The following is a 25,176-nucleotide window of genomic DNA, read 5'->3' on the forward strand; positions in this document are numbered from 1 at the left end:
AACATCATCCCAAGAATTTCAATAAAACTGCAAAAAGTTTAAAAAAACAAACAAACAAACCATAAAGCAGGCAGAAATGCTGTTGAAAGTCCAGGCAGTGAACTATTTTGCTGTGGCTACCTCATTCCAGTCGCTGGCTTGTTCCTGAACCATGACATTGATCCACTCTTGGAAACAGGTACACAAACCAACCACCCAGCTAAACAAAACAGAAAGCCCCATGGTAATCAGCACCGCAGGGCTTGAGCCACAGAGGGATTAGAGTGCCTTCTGCTACCAGTGAGACAGCATTGCTCATTGGCTGCAAATGTACATCCGCGGTGAGCCAGGCACTAGTGGTTATTTTCAAGGTGGGTTAACGGAGGGTTCGGATCTAATTACAGTGTCAGTTTGTTAAATCCCTTACTGGTAGTTAGGGGTGAAGGGGGTGCAATGCCCGAGGACATTAGATCTGCCTCCCAGGCTCTGAGTTAATCGGCTTAAATCCCCAAGGTAGACAGGACATTGTGCAGGTCAGTTTGTACTCGAACCAGGTTACACTTTGGTGGCTAATAGCCCTGATCGATTAGAACCTTCCCCATGAATCTCTTTAATGAGAAACCATCATGAGAATGAAAGAAACTGATAGAAGGGATAACAACTGATAGAACTATAGCAAATTTATGGGGCGGGATAAAAAAAAAGGAGAGCATGGTCTCACACTGTTGATTCACCTGGGTTTGTCTGCCTCAGTGCCTCCTGTTAATCTGACACTTGGCAGAGTTATTAACCAAGCACTTGCCTTTCTTGGGGTGGGTCTCATTTTCAAAGCCCAACACAACCAACACTTAACTGCCTTGCTTGCCTGGGGAGCTGCCATGTGATGATCAAAGATATGTGACAGGTCCTTAGCATGATTTAAAAGTGAAGGTAAAACCTGAAAACCACGCATTTCAGTTAACTTGAAACTCAGCAGAGAACAAAAACAAACTCCTCCCTGAGTTTCAGATCCCTGAACTCTACAGACTATCAATGAATTTCAGGACAGCTGAAGTCACACAGAAAGAAATTCTGACTCTGGGGAAGGCGAGGAGATGCGTGCTCTAGATAGCCATCAAACCAGGCTTGGAGCATGCGCCTCAAATGCAAACTTTACAGAGGATTTGCTCGTGATCTTAAAATGTCAATCTCCAGCTCTGGCCTCTCTCCAATGCTCCAGATGTGCATATTCAACAGCCCACTCAACATCCCCCCGGAGATGACTAACAGACAACTCAAACTTAATCTGTCCGAAACAGAACTCCTGGTTTAGCCTTTACTCCACGGCCCTTTCTTCTCCAAGTCTCCTTCAGATCAGTAAGTCACAACACCACCCACCCAGGCGCTCAGTCATCCTGATTCCTTTCTGTGTCTGCCCCACACCCCTAGCCCCTCAGCAAGTCCTATTCGCACTCCCTTCAACATCTATGTGGACTCCGCGCTTCTCTCCATTTCCAGCGCCGCCATCCCTGAGCCAGCATCGTCTGCTGGGGAGGCCACAGCCTTTCTGCTCCCACTCTGGCCGCCCCACCGTCCAGCTCCAAAACAACAGAGAGACCTGGTAAAAATATAAATCAGATCAGGTTACTCCTTTGCTTAAAACCCTCCAAGGGTTAGAGTCAAGGCCAAACTCGTTTCCTGGGGACTGCAAGACCTGCTCTCACCCCTGCCCTCTCATCTCTGACCACTTCTCCTCCTACCTCTTCCCTTTCACTTCCAACCCACAGAGGGCACAGGCTTCGCCCATGTTCTCACATAGCTGCTCCTTCTCATCGTTGGGGTCTCAGCTCACATGGTGCCTCCCCACTGAAAACACTCCTTGCACCTGTGAACATCACCGGGCTATATTTTCTACACAGCACATGACACACTCTGAAATGGTGCTATTGATTTCTTTGACTGTTGATTTTTTTTAATTTTGTGCTCCCACTTCAGTGAGAGCTCTGTGATGGCAGTCTATTCTTGTGTGCCTCCGCCCCAGAATAGTGCTGGAACATAGTGAATGCGTAATGAAAACAAGTGAATAAACATTGAGGCCTTGACCAGAAATGATCTTACAATAGTAGACGTATTGAATGGACTGGTAAGGAGAATATTTATTGGTGTGTAAACATCACATTGTCAAGTTCACTGCTTTTAACCTCCTAGACTCGAGACAGCATTCCTTATGGTTTGCTCCTTTTAGTTTTCCAAGAGAAATACCTACACATTGTTTTATCCCTACAAGGTGAAAAACCTGTAGTTCTTGCTCAAGCTTTTCCCCCCCAACCAAGATGTAAATAGCTGCAGAATACCATGCATTTGTCCATAGGTCATGAAATAGCGTGAGAAATTGAGTAAATTATTCAAGGTCTTTTGCACTGTTTTAGTCACAATTACTATCTTTTTTCTTTCCCCCTAGAGGAAAACTACCCTGAAATATATGAGAAAAAGAGAATACAAAAAATGCATGTAAAAATTACAAACTCTAGTTCAACCAAAAATATGTACTGAGTACCCACTAAGTGCCAGATACTGTTGCTGAATCTAGTAACACCAGGGGGGTGTTATTATCACCACCTTAAATTAGGATATGAAGCCTCAGTGAAGTTAAGTTACTTGTTCAACAGGAGAAGGTGGAGGAGCTAGTATTTGAAATCTCCAGCCTGCTGTTCTTGCAAATCTTTCCTTCCACTTGCTCTAGTGCTACACAAAATCTTGATGCTAGTTTCCGTTTGCTCCTACAATGGACAAGGCTGGAGAAGGAGCTCTGTGCAGCGGACAAAACATGCCCTCTAAAGCAGGAGACGAAACACTGCGTCCAGTTACCCACTGGTCTTGGTTCCCCCAAATGCTGGGTGACCTTTATCAATTTCCTTCATCCCTCTGGGGGAGTAAAACATGGGAGTCTCCCTAAAAAAAGTTAGGGAACTACAGCTTTGAGGGGAGTCAAGAACCCTCTCTAGCTGTCTTAAGTTCTCACTTTTGTTCAAAACATCAGGTTCAACTAAAGAGTATATGCCTCAGCTGTCAGTCCAATTCTCCTCTGAGCTCTAGGCCTGAGTATCTTGCTGCTTACTAGATATCTCTCCGTTAATGGAGTGAACATCTCACACTCGACAAGGTCCGTGATGGAAGACTGGATTCACCTCTGTCACCTCAACTCTCCCACAAATCGATTTTCTCCCAGGTTGCCCTACCCCAGTATGTGGCAACACCTCAGTACCATCCATATTCTCCTTCTCCCAACTTCCCTGGCCTTTATAGCCAGTCTGCCAGCAGGCCTGTTACTTCTGAAATCATCTTGAATGTGTTCACCTGTCTCTCTCTAGTACCACCACTCTTTCCCAAGCCATCCTCACCTTTGACCTGAGCCATCCGATAGCCTCCTCACTCCTCTGTTCCTGTTATCCTAGAATCTAGTTTCTGTAAAGCAGCAAGATCACATTACTTCCCTTGATCAACATTTCTCAATGTCTCTGCATCACGCTTTGATATCCATAGGCTTCAACTAGACTGCCCAGGGGCCCACGACAGAAAACTTAAAGCACCTCCCTTACCCTCTCACACAATGCTTGTTAGCAGTGCTTCTTCCTCTTTCAGAAATACTGAACTGCCTGCCTCAGAGCCTTTGCCGTGGCTGTTTCTCTGCCTGGAACTCTACTTCTCATAGTGGTTCCTTCCCGTCAGTCACACCTCTGCTTGAATGTCACCTCCTCAGAGAGACCTGCACAAACCATGCGCATTCATTCTCTCACTCCCGTCATTCTTTACCACAACAGTTTGTTTCTTTCTTTATAACTTTTACCACTGTCAGAAATAATCTATTTATTAGTTTTTTATCTGTTTACTGAATTTATTGGGGTGACATGGTTGAAAACTGTACAGGTTTCAGGTGTACAATTCTATAATACATCATCTGTATATTGTATTGTGTGTTCACCACTCCAGGTCAAGTCTCCTTCCATCTAATAACTTTATTTATTTTATTTACCTAGCACAGTGTTTTTCAACCAGTGTGCCATGAGACATGGTCAGATGTGCTGTGGGGAAATTAAACATGGGTCCCCAAACTACGGCCCGCGTGCCAGACACGGCCCGTGGAGGCTATTTATCTGGCCCGCCACCAGCCGCCTCCATTGGAACATAAACATTCCCCTCACAATCCCTCCAGCTATCAGCGACAGGAAGAGTAGAGGCACAGGGAACACTCACTGACCAATCACCTTCTAGGATTCATCCCAACCACTAGCGATGAACCAATAGTAGGCCGCCTCTCATCCACACCCAGGAAGGTCCCCGCTTAAGCTGCCGCGCACTTGTCATTGTGTGGCCGCGGCGAGTAGTTGAAGCTGCTACTCCTCCTCATGGTCCCAATTTCTAATCCTGGTCAGGACTGGAGGTAAATGTTGCCACCACTAGATGAAGCCTCAGCCTCAGCTGGTTATGTCTATCCCGATGGTGTATATAGATATTTGACCTTTTTCTTTTTAAAAGAGGCCCCCACAGAGGGTGATATACAATGCATCACAATGTTATCTATATTGTATATGGCCTCCTGAGGGGTCATCTTCTTAAGAGCTCAAATCTCTATATACACCATCAAAACAGACAGAACCAAGGCCCCTGCACCCAGCTGACCATGGGATTTGAACCCACAACCTCAGGGAGAACTCTAGTATTTATCAGAATCCTTACCTAGAAAGCAAACTTCTTAATCTGACAGTAGAGATGCTCTGAGGACTTATGATGTTACACAAGTACCAACATTTTCTAAAATTGATTTTGTCCAGTCTCTATATAGAGAGAGTATTTGCCAAATTGATTTGAACCCACAACCTTGATGAAAGCTCCAGTATCTATTAGCGGGACTGTATATATGAGGTTACATGGGACTGTATATATGAGGGGTTACATGGGACTGTATATGAGGGGATGTTACGTGGGACTGTATATGAGGGATGTTACGTGGGACTGTATACGAGGGGTTACATGGGACTGTATATGAGGGGATGTTACGAGGGACTGTATATATGAGGGATGTTATGTGGGACTGTATATATGAGGGATGTTATGTGGGACTGTATATATGAGGGATGTTACATGGGACTGTATATATGAGGGGGTTATCCTTTTATATTTAACTTTTTTTTAAAAATAAATGTAATTTATTTAAACTTTAAATAAATTCTAACAGTTAGAGTGTCATTTTGGTAGGTGGTGTGCCCCAGGATTTTGTAAATGTAAAAAATGTGCCGCGGCTCAAAAAAGGTTGAAAATCACTGACCTAGCAGGTAAGCTCTGTTAGTACATGACATTCTCCTGGCTTGTTCAGTTATATTCCCGTTTCCTAAAATATTTAATTTTTGATTAATAATTAGGAACTGAAACAATATATAAAGTTTTCCAAACTGGAACATTGCTTTGGGTAGAAATTAAGTGAGTTTAAGTGAAATATATACGTATGTATGTAAGACCACTCACCCTGATTCTCCTGATCAAATACAGTAAAGTAATTCTTGCCGCAGACAGCTGCTTTGTGGTGGCTCTGGCACTCACAGCAGCGATTTGGCTGAAGCATAAGTCACACTCAAGGACACCCGGGAGATTTGTGCTGCTCCCTGGAGGAGTTAGGCCAATAAGCCAATTAATGGGCTATAATGCTCCATAAGTACTATATTTGTGTCTGGGACATTATAATTTAGATTTGGCATTATTTAAACAAATGCTACACACACTCCCACCAATGGTTTGACATTTTCTGAAGATAAGATTAGCAACACAGCAGGATTAAATGGTAAAATAATTTTATATATTCACTTTCAACTTTGGATATAAGCAAAACAGGAATCATTTCTCTCTAATTATTTTACATCCTCACTGTGCAGAAGTGATCACAGCCAAATGAAGACGGCTTATCTGAAATAGGAGAAGACGCTGCAAACTAGGTGGCATATGTGATCAATGCAAAGCCAGAAATGTAAGAGGAGATGAACAACCAGGTGGGGATGGAGAGCAAGAAAACAAATTTGCAGAAGAAATTGATAAATAAGATGCACAGTGCCAAAAACAGAAATGATTCACTCTGGGAGGCAAGAGAGTCATACTGTGTAGATGTTTATAAACAGGACACAAAGAGCAGCCCTCAGTCCCCTGAGTCCTGCTTCATTCGGGCTCTCATGGGCCCCTGACCCTCCAGCTGGTAAAGTTGCTGGCATCTAACACCCTCTCTGCTGGCCTGCCGCCGGAGCCTGGGCTTCTGAAACTTTGAATAATTACTTCCAGGAGGACAGAATCACGGGGTAAAAGGTGCCAGGAGAGTGTACCAAGAAAAAGACCCTGTTGGAACACGAAATGAGACTATGATAAATAACATGAATAAGGATAATAAATCCCTATTTTGATAACTGGGGGTGTTTAAAGGAATATACATAGAGAGATCATATTCAAAAGTGTTCAAAATCGGAATATATATATATATATATATATATATATATATATATATACACACACACACACACATGTATTTTTCTGAAGTGAGAAGCAGGGAGGCAGAGAGACAGACTCCGCATGCACCCGATCCACCTGGCATGCCCACCAGGAGGCGAAGCTCTGCTCATCTGGGGCGTTACTCCATTGTAACTGGAGCCATTCTAGCACCTGAGGCAGAGGCCATAGAGCCATCCTCAGCACCTGGGTCAGCTTTACTCCAATGGAGATTTGGCTGCAGGAGGGGAGGAGAGAGACAGAGAGAAAGGTGAGGGGGAAGGGTGGAGAAGCAGATGGACACTTCTCCTGTGTGCCCTGGCCAGGAATTGAACCCTGGACTTCCACACGCCTTGCTGATGCTCTACCACTGAGCCAACCAGCCAGGGTTGGGACCACATTTAAAAATCTGTATCCCTCAGACATAATGAGAATGGAAGTATAAGAATGACCCAAGCAGCGTGTGGTGGAGGCATTTCAATGAAATGTAAAATAGAGGATAGAGACATTGTCCCAGGGTCACCGACTCCCAAAGTAAGCAAGAATAGAAACACTGTGAGAAAGGGGAAAATTTCTGCTAGGTGAAAAAACTGTGAGAAGAAAGGAAATTTTAGGTTCACAGTTCCTACAGGTCAATGTTTTGCTGCCATAAAAGACCCCAAGTAGTTAGGAGGTCCTGACTGATCTTACTGACATTAGACACATCCTAGCAACAAATGAATTTGGAATCTCTTAAGGCTCCACTTGAGGCAATGGCTTAAGTTCATGAGCCGTGGTAGTATTAGTCTGAACCTCTTTATTTTTGTTTGAAACTTGCCGTCCTCAAATTTCAAAGGGAGCCCAACAGCATCCAAGGAATTTGGACTGTGCTGTGTACTTCATGCTCACATTGCCTAGGCTGGTCGTGATTTTCAAACTTTCAAACACAGCCTTCCCTAATCTCACATCTAGAGTCTCCCTCTTTCTGCCCAGGGCAACCCAGACATCGGTGTATACTGCTCCCTGGGACTTTGAGGGTATCTGTTTTTGGATATTCATTAGATATAGGGCCCAGGTTATCAGAACACCAGGAAAAAATATGCCATGGTGTTATATGAGGCGAGGTCGACAATTTCTATTTTGTTGGCATTACTTCTCGTGATTATGTTCATTAGTTGTAGACCAGTGGTCCCCAACCCCCAGGCTGTGGACCAGTACCGGTCCGTGGGCCATTTGGTACCGGTCCGCAGGCCATTTGGTACCGGTCCGCAGGCCATTTGGTACCGGTCCGCAGAGAAAGAATAAATAACTTACATTATTTCTGTTTTATTTATATTTAAGTCTGAACAATGTTTTATTTTATTTTTTATTTTTTTTATTTTTGTATTCCTCTGAAGCTAGAAACGGGGAGAGACAGTCAGACAGACTCTGGCATGCGCCCGACCAGGATCCACCCAGCACGCCCACCAGGGGGCAAAGCTCTGCCCACCAGAGGGCGATGCTCTGCCCCTTCGGGACATCGCTCTGTTGTGACCAGAGCCACTCTAGCACCTGGGGCAGAGGCCAAGGAGCCATCCCCAGCACCCGGGCCATCTTTGCTCCAATGGAGCCTCGGCTGCGGGAGGGGAAGAGAGAGACAGAGAGGAAGGAGAGGGGGAGGGGTGGAGAAGCAGATGGGCGCCTCTCCTGTGTGCCCTGGCCGGGTATTGAACCCGGGACTTCTGCATGCCAGGCTGATGCTCTACCACTGAGCCAACCGGCCAGGGCACAATGTTTTATTTTTAAAAAATGACCAGATTCTCTCTATTACATCCGTCTAAGACGCACTCTTGACACTTGTCTCGGTCACATGGTACATTTATCCATCCCACCCTAAAGGCCGGTCCGTGAAAATATTTTCTAACATTAAACCTGTCTGTGGCCCAAAAAAGGTTGGGGACCACTGTTGTAGACCAATTTGCTACAAATCTCATGAAGCTGTCTTTAGGGCAGACATTCTTAAGGTGGTAGGGGCAACAGCTCAAATGACACGGGCCATGACATCAAGGACTGGCATTTACAGAAGGGCACGCCGGGGCCTGGCTGGCTGAACACAATTCCTGTCTATGGGAAAGCTCTGCTCCAACTGGGAGACAGACATAGATTTTTAGCTTGAATGGTCCTGAGACATGTGTCCCCTATGTGTCTCCAAGGCAGAATCAAGCCAACCATGGAAGGACCCAAGTTAATAACTAGCCCAGTCCTGCATATGTGCAGACCCAATCACTAGCTCTCCCTTCAAGACTAGCGAATTATATAGAGTGGCTCTGGTTGCAACAGAGCAACGCCCTGGATGGACAGAGCATCGCCCCCTGGTGGGCGTGCCGGTGGATCCCGGTCGGGTGCATGCGGGGGGTCTGTCTGACTGCCTCCCCGTTTCCAGCTTCAGAAAAATACAAAAAAAAAAAAAAAAAAAAAGACTAGCGAATTATGGCCATTGTCATGGCACCCACAGAATTATAACCTGGCCTCCTTACAGAGTAAGAAGTTTACAGTGAAGTGTTCAAAAGTTTCTCTTATTTTTCATGTTTAAAACATTTTAAGGGTGCAGGAGACATTTTTGGAATATATATTTGCCTTGCCATTTACATAAGTATGTATCTAGATCAGAGGTCCTGGACCGAGGGTGTAGGGCTTCAGAAAACCTGTGACGCCTTTGAGACTGTATTTGAACACTGGATGCCTATGCATTTCGGGGGAGAGAGTTCAAGGGTTTTTTCCCCTTCAATGATATGCTCTTTTAAAATGCACGTATTTCATATACACATTTTATAAGGTGTGCAATATGTTAATTTGATACCTTTAATACTGTTATCATTGCCATTGTAGGGATATCACCACTGCTACCATGTTACATAATTATGTTTTCTTTTAAGTGGCTGGGATAATTAACTTCTAGTCTCCTAGAAGGTTTGATGATTACAGTACAATATAATGATCTATATCCATTTTAATGAGTTTCAAGCTTTTCTCAGATTCTCAAGCATATTTGAGAAGAAGATGCACTGTTTTAGAGCATTTCTATAAAATGTCTTAAGACACTCCTTGGTCCAATCCAACTTTCTGAGGTTTGAAGAATTTAAGAATATGATCAGTAGGCTCTCATCTTTGGGACAAAGTTTATTGTTCCCACATCGTGTTCAGTATTTACCCAGGGACAGGGGGCTAGGCAATAACTTTTGAGCTTGAACACCCATGTGTGAACAAATTAAATTCTTTAGCACCTGAATCCCAGCCATTTCATTGGGAGCAATTCAGGGTCAGCCATCAGCTAGAGCCCTAGAGAAAAGAGACCCTCTCCAGCACGTCCGGAGGCCTGGGGGACTTCCTGGCCTGCGTAGCGCAGCGCAGTGTGCTTAGAGAGTAGTCCGTCGCTAGCTGGCATCCTTGGCTTCTCTTACTCTGTGTTTGTTACAAGGTCTCAGCAATTTATAGAACTCTCCCTTCTTTTGTTCTACCTGTCCTCTCTGCTTCTGAAATAAGAACCATTTGTGTAACACCAATACTTAACTTAAGAAAGACATGCATTATGCGGTTGTAACCAAACCTGATGCTTTCAGATGACCTACTTATATCTTCACCGTGGAAAAGATTGACAACAAAACAAATTCATCTAAACTTCTGGGCAATCCCGTTTACTTTTAAATGTAAGAATGGAATTTCAAACACTAAACACATTCAACTACATGCCAGAAAGTAAATCTATGAATATGGTATTTTGTGAATGAGCTTTTAAATAAAAGAAAATCTTATGTAATATTTTAAAAAAATATATGGGCAGTAGGATTTGATTGCCTTTTGAGAACCCATCATGTTTCTGTAAGCCTGGTTAAGAACAAAAATTCACCTAGGACACAAAATGTTTTATTAAAAATAATAATTGCATAGTTGTAGGACAGCAGAATTGAGAAGCCAAACAAATTAAATTAACTGGATTAAAGGAAGAAAAAGACTCTCATTGAGCAAAGATGGCCGAAATTCAGACAATATAAAAAAAGGTCAATGTACACATGATTTCTATACAATAAAAGAGTGAGACGGAGAAGAGGGTTTTATCACATGAACTGTGACAGGGAAAAGGCACAGCGTTATGAGGGGGACAAGCCATGGGCAGCTCTGTGCCAGTTTCCCCATCTCTCAAATGGAGGTGGTTACGCACACGAAGCGCAGAGCGAGCAGCGGAGCGCCTAGAACACTGGCGGAGCGTAAGGACTCAGACTCCCTAAACGATAACGAGTCGTAGCAGTATATTAAGTAGCAATATATTAAGTAGTAGCAGTATATTAAGGTAAATAGGATGTTGAGAAGGAATCAAAAACAAATAAAATTATAGCAAGGAAGGTTAAGATACATTTTCTGTAAAATCTGAGACTAGACCTTGTAAACATGATGATAAGTGAAGGAAGCCAGTCAGAAAGGACGACATTCTATAGGATTCTCTTTACAGGAAAGCTTCAGAATAGGGAAATCCATAGAAGTATAAAGGGATGGGCCAGGGGTGGGGTGGGGTGGGGCTGGGAGGATTGTAGAGAGAAGGCTGAGGCAGGCTTCATTTTAGGGTGATAAAAATATTCTAAAACGGACTGTGGTGATGGTCCCACAGCACTGTGAATATGCTAAGTGTCACTTAACTATACACTTCAAATGGAAGAACTATGTGGTATATAAATTATCTCAATAAAGCTGTTTAAAAAATCTGAGACTGGGTCCTGGCCAGTTGGCTCAGCGTCAGCCTGGCGTGTGGGGGACCCGGGTTCGATTCCCGGCCAGGGCACATAGGAGAAGCGCCCATTTGCTTCTCCACCCCCACCCCCTCCTTCCTCTCTGTCTCTCTCTTCCCCTCCCGCAGCCAAGGCTCCATTGGAGCAAAGATGGCCCGGGCGCTGGGGATGGCTCCTTGGCCTCTGTCCCAGGCGCTAGAGTGGCTCTGGTCGCAGCAGAGCGACGCCCCAGAGGGGCAGAGCATCACCCCCTGGTGGGCAGAGCGTCGCCCCTGGTGGGCGTGCTGGGGGGATCCCAGTCGGGCGCATGCGGGAGTCTGTCTGACTGTCTCTCCCCGTTTCCAGCTTCAGAAAAAAAAAAAAAAATCTGAGACTGGAAAACCCCCTTACTAAAAATAAATTGAAGTGTCCTGTAGATTTCCCTAAAAATATCCCTCCATCTTGCATAAATTCTGGTTTTTGGATATTTCCTTTCTGCTCGCCCCATCTTCACCTAGTAGGGTTACTTTTCAGATATATATCTGACGGGTACGTCTTATAAACAGCTGAGAACATGTATATCTTGATGAATAAATATCTTCTGGGTTTCAACATTAAAGTCGTGGACTTTAAGCAGATGAGTCAGTGTTTAGAAAAACACTAGAACCACTTTATTGCTTCCATCTCTCTTGCCTTTGGTCCCATCATCTAACAAACACAATGCCAAGAACAGGCCTGGGGCAGGCGGAGGGGCTGCTTTACTTTCCAAGATGGTGGCTGTTCCCCTCGCACCTCCCAATGTTTGCTTTGATTGTTTCTTCCCAGACACAAGTCCTTCAATGCCTCCAGGTTCTATTTTACCACTTCCTGCTGCTCCGACTTGCCAGCATTTCCTATGTGCCGTATTAGCCGTCTCCCTCAGAGCCTTAACAGATTTAGAACCTCCCAATTTACCCCAACTTCCCATTTCCAACAGGATCGCTAGAGGTGAAGCAGTGGTAAAATAATGTGTAGAAAAGCTTTCGTTTTCTTTTTCTAATCTGACTTCAATCATCACAAACAAATGTACGCATTTTCCTAAGTGGCGCACCGAAGAATGAAACCCGGTATTCAGTATTTTCCGGGCTTCAAAGCAGTGTTTTCTCTTTCATGTTACACAAGGGCAAACATAACTTTCCTCTCCTGGATCCATCACAGTGTGGCTCTCCTCCTCTCACTCTGTAATAATGGATTGTGAAGAAACAGTTTTACTCCAGACGACCTCACAGGGTCCCTATCTCTTCAAGAATGAAGGCAGGCGGTGACTAGGCACGGCACAGAAACACACGTTCCGTAAAAATGGAGGAGGACAGCAAAGCCACCACACGCGACAGGGGTCTTTCTAATCATCCCAAGTCTGCTGCACCTGCCAAAAAAGTGCAGCCAAGAATCCAAGCACTTATACAAATAATTCAAGAGAAAGACCAGCGGTCTCCCTCAGGAGCTGTAGAACCAGTTCTACCAAGCTGAGTTACCTAGATGGCAGTCTTGAGAGAAACGGAGCTAACAAGAGTGTGTAACCGTACTATGAGCGATGAACCTTCCCAACCATGTGTGAAAGGAGGGAAGGGCTCTTAAACACACTGAGTTCACCAGGCTTTCTAATGACCTCTCTCCCTTAGAACTAATCTCAGAAGAAATTGGTGGAACGATAACTCTGTAAAATAAAGACTCAAATGCAGAGAGAGTAATTAGATGAAAAGAAAAAAAAAAGACAAGGTATGTATAAAGTTCCTTTGCAACTGAGCATGACTTTTCCGCCTTCTAATAGGATGACACCTACGAGCTTTGTTCCCAGCTAGACCAGGTGTAAGGAGGCACGCAGTGCTAATGCCATCCCACTGTCCCAGCACACAATCGGGCCCCGCTTGGGGTTGGTTTTTTAATGCACTCTATTTTTTAGAGCATTTTTAGGTTCATAGCAAAATTCAGTGGGAAGCACAGAGCTCCCATACATCTCTTGGCTCCCCACCTGCATAGCCTCTTCCCTTATCAACATTCCCACAGCACATCTGCTGCGCTGGATGAGCCTACACTGACACAGCATTATCCCCCCAGGTCCACAGTTTACATTAAAGCTCACTCTTTGTGTTGTGCATTCTGTGGGTTTGGACAAATGTAGAAAGACCATCATAGCATTGTGCAGAATAGGCTCATCGCCCCCCAAATCCTTTGTGCTCCCCCTGTTCATCCCTCCCTCCCAGCTCACAGCTCGGGATTTAATAGAGGAATTCGGCATCGAGAGAAATCAGGTCTTTATTCCTCATTTTTTCATCCCCCCCCTTTTTTTTCAGAGACAGAGAGAGTCAGAGAGAGGGATAGATAGGGACAGACAGATAGGAATGGAGAGAGATGAGAAGCATCAATCATTAGTTTTTCGTTTTGACACCTTAGTTGTTCATTGATTGCTTTCTCATATGTGCCTTGACCGTGGGCCTTCAGCAGACCTAGTAACCCCTTGCTCGAGCCAGCAACCTTGGGTCCAAGCTGGTGAGCTTTGCTCAAACCAGATGAGCCCGCGCTCAAACTGGCAACCTCGGGGTCTCGAACCTGGGTCCTCCGCATCCTAGTCCGATGCTCTATCCACTACGTCACCACCTGGTCAGGCTCATTTTCCCCTTTCTGAACTATATCAAGTCCCTTAAAAAGCTGGCCATTGATAAAGAAGCCCTCAGTTCTGTGTGTGCTTGCACCTGTGTGTGTCAATGAGCAAGTGAAAGACAGTACTTCTGAGCTGAGAAGGAAGAAGCCAGGAGTGGTGGCAAGAGCAGGGCCTATGGAGCCAGAGACCTGGATCCTTCTTCTCCTTCCTAGCCCTGTGGCTGGAAGTATTTACGATCTTTCAAGAATCACTTAACATCTTGGAATCTTAGCTATCTCATCTATAAAATGGAATAATATCCGTTATAGGGATACTCAAGGCCCAGAAATGAGACAGCTCTATTCGGTGTTTAGCATGTGATATTTTCCCTTTGCCTAGGAAACGGTAAATAACTTAAGCAGAAAAAAGAACTTTGGGGGCGGGAGAACCTTAAGGGTAAAAACAGATGGACTCAAAGTGCAATTAGTGCCACTGGATGGAAGTGTCATGTCCAGATCTGTGCCTTTTCTAGAAAGCCAAGTTCTTAGCACAGTCGGGCGTGGCAGGGTGTCAAAGAATAAGCGACCACGCATCTCCCACGGCTTCACGGAGGGACTGCTCCCCTGGGCTCGTTCTAATACAATTGTCCACCACGCAACATTTAACCACAATCGTGTACTGCTCACAATGTTTCACACCACTATTTGTTTAAAAGCGCGTATTCTTTTTCTGGAGGTAAGTGTCAGTGGTTGCCACAAAGCAGAAGAGGTAGGAGGGCCGGCAGAAGCCCTCGGAGGCGGGAGTTTGAGGCGTATTCTGTAACTGCATCAGAAAGCTGCACCCGGCCTCTGCACTTATGTCTCCCTTCAGTTCATCCCAGTGTCTCCTACCTACACAGGCCACTCCTGAAAGCTAATTGTGCCTTGTTGTTTTAGCAAGACTTAGGAGAAAGATGATTAGCGAACACAGCAGCCACGAAGGGACACTTCACCACTCGTCTATCAGACTCCCCTTTACAAAACCCTCTGCCTCCGGCTGCCTTCACCTCCGGCTGCCTTCACCTCCAGCTCCCGCCCCCCAACTCCCGCATAATAACTGCTCGATGTCTGCCTTTCAAAGCAGGCGTCCTATTTATTCTTACATACGGATCAGCTCAAAGGGTCTAGAATCTTTCAGGATTATCTGCCTCATTTTGTTTACTTCCTCTTATTCTTGGCCCGCATGTTCTTAAGAAGAGCCTGGCTGCATTTTCTCCTATATTTGAGACCACTGAGGATAAATTAGTAAAGACTACAGACATTATCTCTCTGCTAACCCAAGCTGCTGGCCTTTTAAATGGTTATGTCACTTACGAAAGGCTAACATTTGTTACTTTTAGGTGGTGGACACACACCTGTTGGTTGTATTGTTCTTTCTCCTCCTCTGCATTTTTAAAAACAAAAGAACTAAAATAAAAAAGTTGTATGAAAGGACTCTTGGTGTTCTGCATCGATTATGTTTCTGTTCCTCAGATATGGAGAGGTAGGGGCAGCTACTAGAATTTAAGAAGATCCTCTTGAGATCATGGATTCTAATTTGCACTGCAAGTATCAATGAAATAATAGAATCTAGATGTGTAATTCTTTTTATGCATGGAACTTGATTTTCCCTCCAAATTAAGCCTTCGCCAGCTGTGGATGAGCTACAAGCACAGGCACAAGGAGGCAGCTCGCTTCCATCTGGGGCGGCCGTGGGAACACTCGGTTGGCTTGCTTTTTTAATGAAGCAATTTTTTTTTAATGAAGCAAGCTGTGAATTTAACAGATACCTTAAAACAGCTTCTTTGTAACTAAGCTTTAAGTAACGAAGCAACTGCCCAATTAGCTACCCAAACCAGGAGAAACAGGCAAGCTTCAATAACTGCGGGATCAAGGATTGCTGGACTCTGGTCACCAGGCATGTCAGCTCCACAGCTGGCACCAAGGACGGTGACACAACCCACTCAGAGGCCAGTGGCCGGCCTGTTCAGTGACCTTACCAGAGGTCAAGGAAGAGCTCGGCCAACACAGAGGCAAGTGTGATCCAGTCACTTCAGCTCGCTTACAACAGGAGGGCGATCGTTAGGGTCAGCCTATACTACCCTGAAGGAAAGATATGTCGACAAAAGACAATGCATATAGCATTAGAGGACGCTTTTAAAGGTGGGAGAAATCACCCGACTCTGGACTCTCAGCTGCAAACAGTAAACAGGTGGTGTGAGAGGGTGAAGAGGGCTGGGCGGACGTGAGCAAAAGGCGAGGCCTGGGAAGCTGGAAAGTGCATGTCCCACTTAAAGGCATTCAAAGTCTTAAAAGTTACTTCAATAAGGCACAGCTGTGTGCACGAATGAGGCTGCCAGGAGGTGAGGTCTGCTTTATTTTACAGGGGAGGAAGCTGACGCACAAAGAAGAAAAATGACTTGTTTGGGTTCTCGCTGCAGGCCGGGGGGGGGGGGGGAAGAACAGGAATCCAAGGCTCCCAGCAGTGAGCCCGGTGCTGTTCCTACTACAGTTCTAGAACGGCAGCCCCAGTTGTGATGTTAAGCCCTGCTGGGGAAGGTCACTGGCAAAGATTTCAGTTAGTGGGACCTTTATTCTGTGGCCCATAAAATAGACAAGGAGTCCCTGCACACACTCCCCTCTGGTACCTGACATTCCCTTTGTCCTTCCTGCTATGTAGCTCTTTCCTCTGCTTTGGGAGGCTTGAGCCCCACGTGGATCGGGTGGGAGCGTGGCCTTAGGTAGCTGGAGCTGGAAGGGAGGGGCCTCATCAGCCTGGAGTGGCGGAGCAGGAAGAACCCCTGACTGCACACCCTGGAGCTCACGTGGAGGCAGTCTGTGGCGGACATGGGCGTGGGAACTGGGAGCTCCTGGTGGATTAAACTAAACCCCTCCACATGCTATTTCACAGACACTGGGATGTGGACTTCCACGCTGTCCCTCTAGAACACAACACGGAGTGGAGGGCAGCCTGAATGTAGGGCCAGGAGACCCGCTTACTTTTTCTCACTGAGGAATCTTGACCTAACATCACCACGGTAAACTTGTTTCTTCACCCGCCAGATGGTTAACAGGAGCTCCCCCTGCCAAGACTGTGGTGAAGTGTTTGCTAGCACAGTGCTCGGATTCCTAAAAGCTTGACCAATACTAGCCGGGCCTGGCTCTTTCTGATTTGGCCTGATCTGCCCAACCCCCAACCACACTTCTCTAACTCAGACCAGCGTTTCCCTGCGGAGCCCTGCAGTGCGCATGTGCTCCTCTCTGGTTCCAGCGTACAGAGCTCCCCACCTGCCATGCCTTAAAACCAGACTGATCACTGATGGGGGCGGTGGAATGATTTGCCAGAATCACCGCATTTGCTGTGTTGCCAGTTTGTGTTATACGAAAGCCCTGTCCAATTAATTGAGTCTGTCTTAAACTGTCCTCAACAGGCAAGGGGTCAGTTTCTATGACTTACAACCATAGGCCAAGAACATGATATATAGTTTGCAATTGGGGGAGGAGAGGATCTCCATCCATTTATTTAATGAGCAGGTGCTTCTTGACTGCGTGTCACATGCAGTGATTATGGGCTAGTCACCTTACTCACTGGGCTGCACTCACGAGTTGGAATAAAGAGAGGAGCTTGTCCGCCTTCTTTTGAAGAACGGAATAGGTGCTCCTCATGCCTGGGAAGCTCCTCGAATCAGTTTATATCCCCTAAGGTGTCATCCCCTAATTACCCCAGTGGTCCAAGGGCTTGCTGATGAAAATGAATACGCTAAAACCAAAAGCTCACATTTTTCCTTAAATGAATATATTGAATCAAAACCAAACAAAACCCCCAACAATGAGAGTCTAGCAATGTCCCCATCTACGTCTGATCTGTACCCATCAGGAGGGTTGAAATGAAGTCTTCAATCTACTAAATAGCCAAGGTACAGAGTGGTTTCCCCACAGCAGTGCATCCCTGCTCCCTGCTGTGCTGCAGATCCCGCTGAATCTAGGGCATGTGGCAGGGCCATTTTCCTCCAGCGACTTAGAAAAAGAACGCTAAATAAGAGGTTTGAAAAAAGATTCCTAATCCTCACCCCCCTCGCCTTATATCCCATTGTCCAGAGTGATCAATATGCAGAAAAACACCCAGTTTCAATTTAGTCAAACCTCTGATTCACAGGGAACAGCTTTTAGTTGTTCAGACAATTCTTATCAGTCAGGTGGGTTTATGTGAAGGAAACAGAAAGATGGAAACCTACATAATCACTCCCTCTGAAAAATCGCCCTGTCTCCCTGATTGGAGGAAGAGCAGATCCCCGGCAGCCTCTCCTCCAGATTCTTGTACCCCCCCCCCCCCTTTCCTGGCTGTTTCATCTGAAGCACAGCATCCATGAGCTGATCTATTACTTCACCAGTTTCCCGGGCAAGGCTGGGTGTTACTGATGCATGTCTTAGGAAAGTCGGGGGCATCTACTCCCATCAGCAGAAACTGATGTTGCAAGCATGCAATCTGCACACAGTAAGATGGACTTCCCTGGCAAACTGCTCAGTTAGATGTGTAATCGTGGCCGCAGGCTGGAGCCGAGGCACGTGATTTTGGGAAACGAGTCATGGTATTTTTATTGCTTTATTCCATTTTACCCTTATAAAAGAATGGTATCAGAGTTCAACTTAGAAATGAGGAAAACTAAAAATGAGCAGGAAAGAGACCATAAAACCACCCAGGCTGGTCATTTAGGGAATCCTTTTATGGTTGATGGATGTCTGTTGACTGCATTCTACCAGGTCATTATTCTTGGGGATAATTCACCTCGCAAACCGCCACATCTTCAACAAGAAATATGTAGTCTTCTGAGAGAAGTGCCAGCTGTGTAGGTGGGAAACACGTGTGTGTCATATTTGCTCTTCCTTCTGGCTCAGCCTAGTTTGAATGTTTTCCTTTTGAGCTTTACCTTGTTGGACACAGTCTCTATGAGATTTGCATTAGCTGGACTGTAGAGGAAATTCACGCACATCTGAATAAACCAGATGATCATGATGGAGCTCTTGGGTTGAAACTTGCTTACTTAGCAACAAGAAAATATTTAGGGTATAAAATTGGCAATGAACTTACCAAATGAGACTAAAGTCTGGCCATGTAGGCAGGCAAGTAAGTAGACGGTAAGTAGACACACACACACACACACACACACACACACAATCAACTTACTAAGGTATAAATTATATATTATACAATGTATCCTTTTAAGTGCATTTTTTGCACAAGAACAATAGGCTTGGACCTTTAACCTTATAGAGCCTCCCAGGGAGAGCTCCTAGCTCGCCTTCCATCTACTGCAGCTCAGAGAAACTGAGCCACTGCCCCCACCCAGATGGAGGTGACGCTCACTTTGGGGGTGCTAATAAAAACCAGCCCCCTGATTTGGCCATTATGAATAAAAATCAGCCTTTTGTGGGGAGGGGGACAAAAGACTTGATGTAGCAGCCCATGTACAGATGCCAGCTGGGTTCCTGACCTGTTAAAAGTGTAGCCCCAGCTGCTGGCCGCAGGGAGTGAGGGAGGGGCGTGGAGGGGAAGTGTCCTCGGATGGTGTTACGGCGGGATAAAGGCTGTGCTGGCGAAGGACTGAGCTTACTGCAGAGTGGGAGTCTGAGGTGCTCAAGGAGTTCCGACCACTGTTCATGTCTGGGTGCTGACAAAATTACAAAATGACTTTTTCATCCGCATCCTCTAGCAACGGGAGCTGTTATTACCCCATTGATTGTAAAATTAAATGTTATGGAATTTTCTTGCTTTAATGAGAAGGCAGATCCAACTAGTAAATAAAGTAATGATTAAAGCAATTAAAAGAGTGAAAATGAGAAACAAAGTAATGAAACATTTAATGCTTATCCCAAACTGGCAGGTTTTAATGATTTACTGAAAAGATTCATGTCTATCTGGAGGTAAATGCATGGCGAAGCAATGCTCTCTGTGCATCAACCTTCCCTTTGCTAAGGGGAGAAGTCAATTAGTAATGTCATCTGTTTAAACATTTCCTGCACCTGGTTCTCATTTGCCCTCCAGCTGGGAAACCAAAGACAACCTTGTTTTATTGCTTGTGGTCAGACAGCAAGTTCATTTTGCCCTGGGATGATCAAACGGCCGGCCTCCCCTGGCCGGGGAGGGTTTGCCTTTCACTTTCAACTTGTTCAATCATTATTAAGTCTGAAAAATGTCACATTCCATTTGCGCAATGGAAGTTTCACCACCAGCGACCGTTTGGGCGAAGTTTCCGTCCGCGAAGCCCTAAATCTTGCAGCGTACCTCACACATTTTCAAGGTCATTTGCTTTGTTTCCTCATTTAAATGACAGTTGCCTAAGATCCTGGAGACTGTCTGCGGCCTGACACAGGCAACTCTGAAGAAATATCTCTGTGTGGGTACGTTCCCCTTACTGAGAGTCTGTGGGTCCCCTGGGAGTTACGGCATTGGTGTAATCTGAGATAATCTAAAGTGTGTGCACACGAGTACACACACACACACACACACACACACACACACACACACACACACACACACACACACTGTCTCACTCTGGGAAACCAGCTGCTCTGGGGAAGCTACCATATCAACTTGGGGAAGTTCCAAAACATTTCTAGAAAGGAGAAATAGGCTTCTTTTTAGCTTTTGCCATTGGGCTCGAGGAATGTTCACCTCCTTTGTTTATCATTTCATTCTATCTCCTCCTCTGCAGAGAAGCCCTGACATGTAAATCCCAGTGAATGTGGCAAAGGGCCAAACCCCTGATGGGCACTCTATAAATATGAATTCTGAAAGTGGTTGTCAAGCAGCAAGATGGCTAAATTAAGAGGGCATTTGATCTGGAGTCTTAAAAAAAAGCATAGAGTTTACTGGGGCAAGTCAAATAAATTTGTGCCATTTGGCAAGCAAGTCATAGTTAAAAACAGGCCTCAGTTACAGGTCCTGATTAAAATTTCAAGGTTAAACCCAAGAGAATACATGTATATATACACAAAGCTCTCCGGAGCCGTGAGTGCCGAGGCGCTAACATACTGTTTTAAATGGTCTCCCAGAAGGGCTTCTTGATTTCCAGCTTTAGTTTAATACCACAGTTTTGCTGGGTCAGCTGTTGAAATAAGGAGGCGGTTACCGGTAGGTCTGGATTATAGGCACAACGTCTGGGGTCTTTTTCATAATGTATTAGAATGTTTATTGTTGCCAAGATCCAATTTTTAATTGACTAGTAGAAATTGAAGATAGGAGAGTGGACAGAAATAGTCCAATGATATTTTCCAATTCCCCCAGTTAATACAAGACCAGACCCTTAGTCTATAGAAGAATCATGTGGCCACTAAAACATAAAAGAGAATGTCCTGGGCTGACATTTTAATGGCTGGGTTAACAACACCACCTTTAAAAAAAAGATTCTAATGCTAGGTTATTAGTTGAAAAAAAATTGTGTATAATTTCCTAGGAAAGATTTTTTAAAATTCAGATACTGTGTATGTATGTACCCAGTATTCATCCAAGTGCTTAATAAACATCAACTCATTTAATTCTCATGGTACTTCCAAGAGGTCAGGTAACTTACCGAAGGTCACGGAACTATTCAAACCACCAGGCACCTTAATTTTTTCATAAAGACCCCTCAGAATTAGGCCCACTGATGTGTTGCTTCAAGGTGGGCAGATGGGGTGTAAAGAGAAAAGTGACTGCTTGCTCCACTTCACAGGGACAGAAAGATGGAGATCAAGTCTCTAAACCTCCCCTTTGCCTCACACTGGTTTCTTCTCCTGTCTCCACCTCGTGGAGGTTAGCTCTGCTGCGGCTCCTGAGTGAGTTAGTGCGCTGTCTCTGTCTGTGTCACGCATGCGCGTGCGCGCACACACACACATTCTCACACAGCTATTCCCGTGCTTCAGTGAAGCTGCACAGCATTTGTGATCTGGGCATAAAAGCAGACATCATCTGCTCATTAGAGCTAAGTTCTCAGGACGTGCCCCAATTACTGACCTCCATTACCGGCCTGGGTTTGCGCTCCAGTGAAAACTTGAAGTGGCAGAGTTCACAGTAGTTGGTGTTGGAGGCCGACAGCCAGTGCTCCAGGCAGCTCCGATGAATTGTCCCCAAGGTCCCCGTGCATTCACAGGGCGAGAGCAAGTCCTCCTGGCTGCTGCCCTCGTGGCAGATCCTGCACATCGGCCGGTCATTGAAGGGGCTGCAAGAGAAGGAGGGGCACCGCTGGTCACTGGGCGGGAAACCACTGCCACGCGGACGGTCCTCTGGCTCTGTGTCCTCAGACCCTCCCCAGTGGCAGCTGCTCAGAAGAGACACCTGCTTCAAAACCCTAGCTCTACACTTGTACTTGGCAATGGAGGCCAGTGCCACGGTCCTGGAGCATCTACTTTTACCAATACAGAGAAATAGAAAGTAGCCTGGGGCCGGAAGTGAGTGGAAAGAAGCAACATGTTACTTCAGCCCTTGGTACAGATGTAATTCAGGCAAACTCCCAATTAAAAAATAAAAACCATCCCTCGCCATGAAGTGCAGAAATTGTTTTAAAATGACACCAATTGTAATTTCTAGACAAATTGTGTCTTTTGAACCTGGCCAGGACACTTTTCAATACCCAGAGATGCCCATCGTCCCTCCTTCAATAGCGTGGGAGACATGTTACCTGGCTGCCAGCGCCCGGAGCTGCCACTCAGCACAAAGCTGGGTAGCAGGTCGGCCCTTTGAACTCTCCTAGGATGCTAAGGACACTAGGCTGAAAGGAGTAATGAGTATGTTTGACCAAGGTGGCCTCAGTCTAGAACTCTGCCTTTACTTTGGAAAAACCACGCCAGCACGTTTTCTGCAGGCACCGGGTATAGCGGCTCATGGGGCAGGCTCTGGAGTCCAGCTACTGGGCTCGGTCACCAGCTCTGCTGCCTACCAGCTGCCTAGCTTTTTCTGTACTTCAGTTTTCTCATCTCTACAGTAGGTACAAAGATTGGTGCCTTCCTCATCCGGTGATTGTGAGGATGAGAAAAGACAGCTTAGACAAGGGACCAGCATGTAGTAAATGCCAGGTTAATGCTAACTATTTTCATTCGCAGAAATATTCAGGCCAGGGAAAATCAAATTACATGGCCATAAATCAGTGGCCAATGGAAGGGTCAAACAAAGATGACCTCATTTCTCCATGGCTACTGTGTCCCGTCAGAGGACTACCTCTTTCTGAGCGATGTTTTTATACTGTGTGAGCTCTCCTTTCCTGGGCAATAGACATTAAAATATGTCATCCATGGTGCGTGCCAACCTGAGGACCAGCCTCTTCTCCTGCTCTCCCCTGTCACTTCCAGTCCCCCAAAGACAATACTGACCCAGGCTCTTGCCCAGCACTCCCTGACACCATCTTTGGTCTAAATGGAAATAGCCATGTAAACACTACTGTTTCCCACAGGCCTTTCAGGGGACGATCCTGGGAATGAGTGAAGGGTGAAAGGGGATTAAAAGAGAAAAGGACATCTTCCTCACTTGCCTAAAAGACATGTTCATGCTCAGTGGCAGGAAACACAAGTTTAGAGTTGATTTTTTCTCTCATTATTCCTGGCCTCCTTCATTTACATTGAGCCACTTGCATGTAGAATCGTAAAACTGACTAGTTTACATTACTACGTGGTGGGAGAACATGTAAAAGTGGCATGCACACACACACACACACACACACGTGCACACGGTGGTTCACGAGGCTCATTTTAACTCTGCAACCTGTTCTTCCCAATCAACCAAGGGGTTTGATGAATCCATGGGTGACAGGTATCTGTCTCAGTTCACAGATGAGCAATGACGCTCATCAATTGTTAGAAGCTTTCCCAAAGGTGCAAAAATATATATTAACTACCCCCGCTCTACTTCTCCCCTTGGCAACAGCAGCACAAATTAAACGGACAGTGTTTACAACACGCATGGGTGTGTGTGTCCATGTGTGGCAGATACCACGTGCATGCCGGCGGCAACAGCAAATGCGGTGGTGCCACCAGCCGTCCTGCAGCGGGCACACGTCCGGAGATGTGGACCTGCATCTGCGCTGGATGGGTTGGCTCGATTGCTCAGACCAAGGTAAGCGGTCAGGGTATGAGTGACTGACACAAATTTCAGGGTCAGAAGTGTCAGGGCTGATATTCAGAGGCAAGTCCAGTGCTGATATACATGTTATATTCATAGGTCAACGCCCCCTTACCTATTTTTGAAAGAAAGCTGGAGAAGCCAAGGCGTACTTATTGGACAGGCAGCCTGCAGCTCTCAACCTGCCACCGGGCAGCAACAGCACAAGGGACCTCCAGGGACAAAGCTCTGGCCTGGATAAGCCATCTCTGGGCTGTTGAAGCCTTAAGCTTTGCTTTGGTTCATCACTCAGGGGAGACAAGCTGTGGGGGCTTTAACAACAGCATGCTTCATGGGGTAGGGTGTGTATGAAGGGCCCTGGGTTCCGGGGGCCCATGAGGAGCAACGGAGGGAGCAACAGAAGAGGCCCCCAAGTGGGGATGTACAGAGAAGAGACTCGCCCAGCCAGGAAGTGGCCCCGTCAGTGCTCCTATCAGGCAGTGCTGACCGGCTTGCACACCAGGACTGTCCCTTCAAAAGTTTTGCCCACGAATCCAATCAGTTTGACTCAGCCACCTGAAATCAGGTGCCCCCTTCATTCTATTCTAACAAATGGTCACATTTGTTAGGGCCTGGAGACAATGAGTGTGTTTACTGTTGCTATGTCAAAATGAATGTAAAGCAAGGGGCCCTGTGTCCTGTGGGATCCTTCCCTGCCTGGCTCTCTCTGCAAGTATGACTTTAAGTGGAAAAGTGGACAATGTGAATTTTTAGCTTTATACCTTATTGCTATAGAAACAGAACTTGTGTAGTCTCCACCCCTCCCCCTAGTACTTCCTCTCACCTGACACAAAGACCTGAGCATGAATCACATGCTTTTTAGCATTTTCCATCTGACAGGGCATTGTTTGGATCAATCACACATATATTTATTTTCATTTTAATTGTGGTACTACCTCTGGGTGGCAAGAGTCCGCACTACTGTTGACAGCAGCTGCCCATCCTTGGCAGAAACTTGCATGACATACTGCGGCTGTCCATTTGCTAGGCTGCCACAGTCCTCCACGGTCTTCACCACCGGCGCATCGGAGGAGCTGGTGCAGTCTGGCAGCACTTCGGGCAGGTGACTGCAGCGGCTGGTTGTCATGGTAACAGACAGCAATTACTCTGCTAATGGCTTCCACATTCATACAGGATTTCCATCTACGAGAGATCAGAAAACAGTTTACTTGGGCAGGGTGGTTAATAGGAAATGAAGAATTATACGCT

The 25,176-nt window shown here is 45.8% G+C and overlaps 1 protein-coding gene across 2 annotated transcripts in view; it reads right to left on the reverse strand.

Moving 5' to 3' along the window:
* MARCHF3 (membrane associated ring-CH-type finger 3) overlaps positions 1-25,176 on the reverse strand; it is a 159,236-nt gene that overhangs the window by 21,223 nt on the left and 112,837 nt on the right. For both annotated transcript variants that reach the window (XM_066382135.1, XM_066382134.1), the window contains exons 2-3: positions 24,864-25,110; positions 21,832-22,036 (exon numbers count right to left, since the gene is read on the reverse strand). In XM_066382135.1, the coding sequence (XP_066238232.1) occupies positions 21,832-22,036; positions 24,864-25,054 (396 nt within the window). In that variant the 5' untranslated portion in view covers positions 25,055-25,110. The remainder of the gene's footprint in view (positions 1-21,831; positions 22,037-24,863; positions 25,111-25,176) is intronic.

The sequence above is a fragment of the Saccopteryx leptura genome, chromosome 4 (assembly GCF_036850995.1).
Source record: "Saccopteryx leptura isolate mSacLep1 chromosome 4, mSacLep1_pri_phased_curated, whole genome shotgun sequence".
Lineage (NCBI taxonomy): Eukaryota > Metazoa > Chordata > Mammalia > Chiroptera > Emballonuridae > Saccopteryx > Saccopteryx leptura.